Raw genomic sequence first — 8,361 nt, 5'->3', positions numbered from 1 at the left:
CTGGGGGGTTTTAAGAAGAGGTTAGATGAACACCTTGCTGGGGTTGTTTGACCCCAGTACTCTTTCCTGCCATGGCAGGGGGTCAGACTAAATGATCTTCTCAGGTCCCTTCCGACCCTAGAAACTAAGAAACCTTGGGCTGGCTTCTCTGATGGGGCTCCATGTGCTGTGGGGGGTGCTGGCTGGGGCACCAGGGTGCTTCCACATGGGGACTGCTTGCTGGCTAGCCCTGCTGCACTGAAGCACCCTGGTGTCCCAGCCAGTCCCTCTGCAGCATGTGAAGCCTGGTCAGGGCAGTCCAGGCTGGCAGGCTGACTCCCTGGGTTCTCTGCCAGCCCAGGCTCCATGTGCTGTGCACAAATAAACTCCAGAGCAATATGGTCTGGAGTTTTTTGCTCCCAAGAGTATGTTCAAACAGCACACCCAGGAGCAAAAAAACTCTGGAGCATGAAGATCCAGAGATTATTTGTGCCCATTAATTGCACATGTAGACGTGCCCACTGAAAGTCAGTGGGACTTTTGCTCATAAGTGCCTGTCACTTGGAAAAAAGAACTCTAATTCCAAAGCCATTTGGATGTTTTTGAATATATATATATTTTTATGCTTGGTAAAGTTTAATGCATTTTAGTTGTCGTGCTACAGAGGCTATGACCAAGCAAGCAAGAGGTCAGAATGATGTGAATGTCCTGATGGCTCAGCTTTTGAAATATTTATCATGTAAAATTAGACAAGGTGAAAGGCTTCTGTTTGGTTGGGTTTTTAAATAAAACACATTGGTTTACTTCTGTCAGTCCTGAGCCAGTGTGGGGAAAGAGTGTGCTAGAGACAGACTAGGGAAGTTATATTCTTTTTGGTAACCAATCCCTCCTTTCTCCTCCCCTGGTGGCAGTGGGACTGAACGGGTAGTAGAAAGGGCAAAGTGACAATCTCCCCTGGTAGTATTGTAGCTGGTCCTAACCCAAGGTTGTGGTTCAAGACAAAAGGCACACAGAAATGGAGTTGGGCGTCCTGGCTTATGTTCAGCTCAGCCACTGAATTTCTGTGTGACATAGAGCAAGTCACTTTAATCCTTTAGTTCCATTGCCTGTAAAACTGAAATAATGATGTTCATTCCTGAATAATGATGTTCATTCCCTTTTATAAAGTGCTTTGAAACCTATGGATAAAAGCTGAACAAAGTTATAATTATATCACATTACACTCTCTCACAAGTGTCAAGTATTAAGTACAGGAATATAAAGCAGATGTCCCTTATGAATTTTGGCACTGATTATTCAAGGTAGTTTACTTAAAATATCAACGTTCTCAAAGATCTTTTCACCATTGTTATTATCCTGGGCACAGAAATAATAGATTTTTCATATGGAATCTCTCTCTCTGGGAATTCCTTTCAATGCAGTCAATTTTTGTTATTATCTTAGAACAGGGAATCGCAACTAAATCAGAATTCAGGGACCTATCACATAAACATTGGTGTGTTTGTTCATTTGTTTTCAATAAAGAGCTGTTTTGGGATTTTTGTTATTAAGCTTTATGCCTCACATAAAACTGTAAGTGATTTTGTGAAGGTAAACGGAACTAGATTAACGACATTAGAAATTGGTATTATCCATTTAAAATTATATTTATCCAGAACAGTGACATCTTGGATCATTTTCATTATACTTCTTTTTGTATGAATAGTTTTTAACTTGATACATTTCAAAATGCTCAAGTTAAAAATAGGCTAACAGTTAAGAAAGATGTAAATTGTGGAACTCTTCCCTTATTCCTCCTCTTTCTTAAATTTACTTCTTTTCATCTCCCTTCAATTTAAATTTCCTATGTTAATTTCTCCAATCTCTTGCTGCAGTCTTGAAGTTTTCTTGAAATTGATTTAAAATATGTTCCTTACAGTTGCTGGTGTCGGTGCTGGTTCATTTTGACCAAGTAGGTCACAGTCACCAACACTATTAGTGTATGAAGGGTTTGGGGGGGGTTTTTGTTATTAATTTAGTAATGTGCTTCTGAACTTCCACTGTTACCTGGAACAGGAAGATGAAAATAAGTATTGTTCCCAGTAAAGCTGTTCATCTTGCAAGCCTTACATAACCACTATAACTAACCATAATTATGTGTATAATGAAAGCATGGCAGCTGTCCAGGTTTCAGTATTTTTGACATTGATGTGCACTGAGGTAATGGGTAGATTTTGTCCCTGATACAGCTATAAATGTAACCTGCAGTGTGGATAGAAAAGCAGAAAGGAAGTGTTTGAGTCTGATAATGATACAGTGAAACACATCTCTAACTGAGCTAAAAGAGCTTTGGCTTTGTCCATGTGGAGAAGTTGTATTGGTCATACTGATATTAGTCTTAATGGCACAGCCTCCATGTAGCCACTTGCATTCTGACGTCTGAGTGGCTTCTTTCAGTTTAGCCAAAATCCCTTCTTAAGTGGCATGAGCCAAATGGAAAAAAGCACTCTCGTATTCCTCATACTAGGAGATAGAGGTAGACCAAGTGTTTAACAGTTAAAACAGTAACTCTCTATAGTTCACTGCTTTGCCCTTTAGTTCTGAATAATGTGCGTTATACATTGGAATTATTTTAGTAAATTCTGAGGTAATCAGATTAATGAAGGGCATTTCATGCCTGTTCTCTCGTTTGCTTTATTCACTGCCAACATTACTTTATGGTGTTTTTAGGATGCAATTTCACAATTTTTTCCTCTCTCAGGTTTGAACTTGTCAGGGCCACACGTTTCTATGTGTAATAGGGATAGCTGTAACATAGAAGTGTGGACTGGTTTTATGCTGGTGAATTTATGGCCCTAGTTTTACATCTTGTTTCATGTTGGCCTAGCTGTGCATGCATGGTTCAACCCACTCAAAGCTCTGTTGAGTAATGGGGCCAGCCAGCATGGAACTCCATTAGCTACACATCAGCTCCCTGCATGCACTATGGTCTGACTCCTGCAGGGGAAGCTATAAATGAGTATTTATGTGCCTTGCCATTGACCTATACATGCCAGCAGGCCCCCTACCTTTGTTTTGCAGCCACAGAGGTTCCACTATAGAAATTTGGTTCCAACAGTCCACTTTACTCTGAGAAGGGAAAGGACAGGAAGTTGACATTTTAAAAAGAAGAGTGAAATTGTGTACTTCCTTCTAGGTTTCTCTAACTTTACTAACAGTGCAGTGGATTCAGGTGTTGTGTCAGCCATAACTTTGCTTTCCTCCTCTCCTTTTCCAAGTAGAAATTGCTGTGGGCTTCTTCCCATGCAGCAGACACACCCATGATCAATTTTGACTATCATCAGTTTGCAAAAGGTGGAAAAATAGAGAAGCTGGAAAATTTGTTGGGGCCTCAGCTAAAGTTGCACTGGGATGAATTTGGCATCTTCACCAAGAGCAAGAATGTAAGTCCACGGTGAGTGTTCCTGCCCCTCAGTCCCTTTGGAGGCACAGATTGTGCCATATGCTGAACTGCATTTATCCCCTTGTTTGGCAGCTGCTTTAACTTTTCTCTGCTATTTACATTTTAAAAGGTGTTGATTCAAGATTTTCATGTGACTTCCCTTTGTACCGATATGTAGCCTTTCTACACCACTTTTTCTATATCCAGACTACATAGACCATTTGAAAACTTAAGATCTCGGTTTTTTCCTCCACCTTTAAAGCGATTTCTTAGAATTCTGATTCTCATAATCTGTGCATAGGCAGTGTTCTCGTCTTCACAATCATTTTAATTAGGTGACTTAGCACCATATTCATTTCAGGTTAGATTTGCTTCTATTAGGACATTCATTTCCTGTCCATTGAATTGTTTTAACTTTTATAGAACCTATTTAGTTATCATGATAGGAAAGATCTACCTAGATGTGAAAGAATTTGTTGCAAATGAGGCTGAAAATATTAATTTGTTGATTATGTGAAGAGAGTTTGCAAAAAAAAAAATGCCTTTTGTATATAGTCAGATCTGGAAGTGAGCTATTGAATTTAGCCTTTGTAATAAATAATCCACCACAATTTTAGGAGCAAGAACCTATTTTGGTAGAAACTGACAGAAGTAAAAATGTCATTGTTTAATTAATCTTCTGTATTGGGTTCTTTTCATGACTACTGATAACATTTCTGAGTATGCAAAATACAATAAGTATAATCAAATGTTGCGTATAAGGGTGTAAGCTGATTGCTGGGACTTGGGAAGAATTAATCCCTATTTCCCTCCACTATTTATTCTGCTGGTGTTTTGTAGCCTTTTTCATATATTTTTTTAAAGCATGAAATGGTGGTCACAGTTGGAATCAAAATTGAATGCATGGACTAACGGTCCCATTGTATATATCTTGTATTTTTATAGAATATATTATTATAGGGAATTTAACAGGGCTACTTGAAATCTGTTTTGAGGGCATGTACAATTTGTGGGCCAAATTTGGCTCCTGGCCTTAGCCAGGCCTTCATTTTTTGAACCTGGAAACTTTCTAGCATAAGTAATTGCTGGTGTGGTTTTGTGGTTACAGTCAGCTCCTCAGACATCTAAATGAGATAAATCATGTTGGCAAGTACTCACATATGCAAAGTGTGGGTGGAAAAATGCAGGCAGAGTGTTAGAGTACCTGGCCTCATTTACGTGTAGGTCAGATGCGATTTTTGTTGACCTGCTAACTGGTAAAGGTTTCCCTTGGCAAATAAGAAAGTTTGTCAGTATTTGTTTGACATGGGGACTCCTAATAACCTGCCATACATCTCTTTATTCTTTGTTTGGTTACCAAAGTCTGCAAACGGGTACCTTCCGAATGAATTGCCTGGATTGTCTGGATCGTACTAATAGTGTGCAGTCCTTCATTGCACTTGAGGTAAGTTTATCAAAGGCCTTTTCTGAATACAGTCTTCTACCACCTAGTTTATATCCTGCAGGAAAAAGCAAGTGGGATGTTCTGGGTGATGTAGTTTTGTCTTGCCAGCATTAAGATATTTTCACTTGTTGAGTTTTAGAACAATGGCCAGGTGAAATTCCTAAATGGGGAGAGAAGAGGAAATATGGAAAGTATTTTTTCAGGTCTCTTCTTCCTGTGTCCAATTCAGGTTCTTCACACGCAGCTAGAGAGCCTAGGGTTGAACTCAAAGCCTATAGTAGAGCGCTTTGTGGAGTCCTACAAAGCAATGTGGACTGTCAACGGTCACAATCTGAGTAGAGTTTTCACAGGCAGTCGTGCCCTGGAGGGAAAACACAAGGTAAAGGAGAATATAAGATCTGTTTGTTCATGTGTAAGAGACAGAAGCCTATAGGCTGTTATTCTAGATGTCATTTGTGCTGATACCTTTTCTCCATGCAGGTAGGAAAGCTGAAGGATGGAGCCCGTTCAGTGTCACGTACCATTCAGTCAAATTTCTTTGATGGTGTGAAACAGGAAGCCATCAAATTGTTGCTCATGGGTGATTTTTTCAGTGAGGAGTATGCAGACAAAGGAAAGATGCTTATGGACAACACTGCATTGTTGGGTAGGTCAGATATAAATCTGTCATCTTACTGTTCTCGTTATTACCAAATATTCTAGAGGCAGTACCCAGTTTCATTCTTTGAAAAAACCAAGAAATAACTGATGGTTGCACCAATGTGTTGGTGTTTAGAAGCAGTGCTTTCAAGCCAGCATACCATATGTCAGTGTGTTTTCATTCCACTGGCTTTATTTCCCGAAAATATTGCATCAGGCTGCTTAGAATGTTTGTTCATTTATTGAAGGGCTGAGCTGAAGGAAATTGTTATTTTCTCTTAAAGGAGTCAATGGGAGAAGAATATTCTCAGCTGTAGCCCTGTTTAGTTCTGTGAATTTAGACAATTCTTAAGAGGTCAACATTAAAAAAAATGGCCTCCACTTTTGGTTTGCGATTTGTTGAGGCGCGCGCGTGTGTGTGTGTGTATATATGTATAGAGAGGCAACCCCTGCTTAGTGCTGTTTTGCTATAACGCTCGTTTTAAATTGATACTACTTAGCACTCGGCAAGTTTTGTTACAATACTCGTGGTCTCCACCTTTGGTCATTAAAAACACTGACAGTCACCATCAGGGTCATCAGAAACTTTTGGTTTCACTTAATGCTTGTTTTTTCAGGAAACAATTAAGAGCACTAAGTGGGGGTTGCCTGTATTTCCAAGTATCTGATTGCAGCTGCAAATCACAACTCCTGCAAATTACGTTGGATGTGCAAATTACATTCATAATTACCTACACTCACCAAGAAAAGCAGGGTAAAGTCAGTCTGAAATGGAGATCAGTAGGAATAAACAACATGCTGGGTTCTTAAGAGGGGTCCCAACTGGAATACAGTGCCATGTTGGTGCTAAACTCGTGTGTAGCTGCACCAAAAAAAAGAACACACGAGATTTGGATTTGGCCCTGGATTTGTGTCCATCACTATAGATCAAACTGGAAATCCTGAGGAAGAAAAATCTGACGCTTATTAATATACTATTATTTATTAGGGGAAGTGTTGGGAAATGTTAAGGGACTTTGTGTACATTTTCTTGCTTTCAAAGTTGTAACTGCTAAAGGCCTGATCTCCCTTCCCCCTCTGTTTACCTCCATGTGTAAACAGTAGTTTCAGTGACTGAACAGTTATCAGAAGAGCAATCAATGGTGTCAACTCCAGTTACCATGCAATTATGCTTGTTTCCACTGGAGTTACTCTTTAGGTATTGCATTGGTGCCACTAGGGTGATTTTCATTATTTCACAGTGACTCTGCATGTGGCTGTGGTCTGTAGTCCCTTTTATTCCATTGCAGCAAATCCTTTTTTTTTGCCATTTCTCTCCTTCAGTGACCCCCAGTATTTTGAAGGCCATGTCAGAGCGTCAGTTCGAATTTACAAACTTCAAGCGGATTCGTGTTGCCATGGGGACCTGGAATGTGAATGGAGGCAAGCAGTTTAGAAGCAACATCCTGGGTACCAGTGAGTTAACAGACTGGTTGCTGGATTCTCCCAAGCTCTCTGGAGTTTCTGAATTTCAGGGTAAGACTTGGAGTGGCAGTGCTTATGTGTTTAAATAGGTATTATTTGCCGATGTCTTAAAGGAACTGCCAGGTAGCTTAGAAGGAAGACAGGTGTATCCACTGAAACATTTCTGAGTGAAACAAGCTTGGAAACATTTCATAAAAGAACCTTTTCAGCCAGGGGACACCCATACAACTCTGGCTGAAACGTTGCCTGGCGGAAGTGCATAGGAAGCTAGAACAGACTGCAGTGACCTGTGGCTCTGCTCTTTGCTACCCTCTCTCCTGCCCCGCTCTCCTTTCCCTTCCCCCTCACCTCAGGAGTGAGAGGTGGAGGAGAGGGGATAGGCGAGTGGAGGGTTGGGAGTGTGCTCCACAGTCCAGCTGCCAGAAGTTTGACACTCCAGCTCCACTCCCCTCTACCTCTTCTTTCCTCCTCTCAGCCATGTGAAGAGATAGAGGGGACTTGGTTGGGAGGAAGAAAGAAGAGGTAGAGGGGACTGGGGCTGGAGGTCTCTGGAGTCCTCTGGTGTCTAGGAAAGGAGGAAGTAAGCTTGACTCTGGGTGTGATGGGCTGCCAGTGGGGACCTGGCTTCCCCAAAGCAGGAACAGCGACTGGACAGCAGGCAGGCTGTCCACCCGCTCTCTCTCCCTGCCTGGCACTGTCCTTGTGCTGATGTAACCAAAACTGAACTACACTGAAGTAGTATTTCATTTCCAGGGGTTCTGTTTTGCAATGTTTCAGCCATTTTTAGTATGTTTTAAAGGCCCTTGAAATATTTCACGTTTGAAATGCTTTGATTGTTGTATCTGTCCATCCCCTTAGACTCTAAGTTGGGCCAGCCACACCTTTCAAAATTGTTACCTCATCTGATAGGGAGTTTTCTCTGAATTTTAAAGGAGCTGAATCTGCCACCCACTTGACCTTATCTTGCTTTCCTATGTTGCCCTGACATAGGAGGTCATAGACATCTCTGTGGCTATAAAATAAGCAGCCTGAGTGTTTTGGTCTCTGTAGCTAAGTGATGGATGCAAACCTTTTAGACATAGGATGAATCTGGTGGTCAGGTCCATGCACCCTGTGCTACCATATGAGAAATAACTGTTTGACTTTCTGAGTTGTATCAGAATTTGGGTGATAAGAGAGGTGATACTATTGTATTTACTTGAATCCAAGACGATGCTAAATTTAGGATGACCACCCCATAATTAGATTCTAGACATGGAAAATTTATAAATTTGTTATAATGTTCTGTGTATAGAATCCAATTATTGAAGGGTTGTCTTAAATGTGTCCCCTAACTACTGCAGTGGGGCAAGCATTGGCAGGGGGTAGAGGGTGGGCGGGCAGGTGGTGGAGGAATTAAGTGGCCATCCCCCTC

The 8,361-nt window shown here is 41.1% G+C and overlaps 1 protein-coding gene across 3 annotated transcripts in view; it reads left to right on the top strand.

Moving 5' to 3' along the window:
* The window catches only part of SYNJ2 (synaptojanin 2), a 115,529-nt gene that overhangs the window by 75,147 nt on the left and 32,021 nt on the right, over positions 1 to 8,361 (top strand). For all 3 annotated transcript variants that reach the window (XM_019527019.1, XM_019527020.1, XM_019527018.1), the window contains exons 8-12: positions 3,240 to 3,412; positions 4,763 to 4,844; positions 5,074 to 5,223; positions 5,325 to 5,490; positions 6,807 to 6,998. In XM_019527019.1, coding sequence (XP_019382564.1) covers positions 3,240 to 3,412; positions 4,763 to 4,844; positions 5,074 to 5,223; positions 5,325 to 5,490; positions 6,807 to 6,998 — 763 coding nt within the window. The remainder of the gene's footprint in view (positions 1 to 3,239; positions 3,413 to 4,762; positions 4,845 to 5,073; positions 5,224 to 5,324; positions 5,491 to 6,806; positions 6,999 to 8,361) is intronic.

Source organism: Gavialis gangeticus, unplaced genomic scaffold (genome assembly GCF_001723915.1).
Source record: "Gavialis gangeticus isolate Ggan-Ray unplaced genomic scaffold, GavGan_comp1, whole genome shotgun sequence".
Taxonomy (NCBI): Eukaryota; Metazoa; Chordata; order Crocodylia; family Gavialidae; genus Gavialis; species Gavialis gangeticus.
This window is presented reverse-complemented; position numbering and strand designations above follow the sequence as displayed.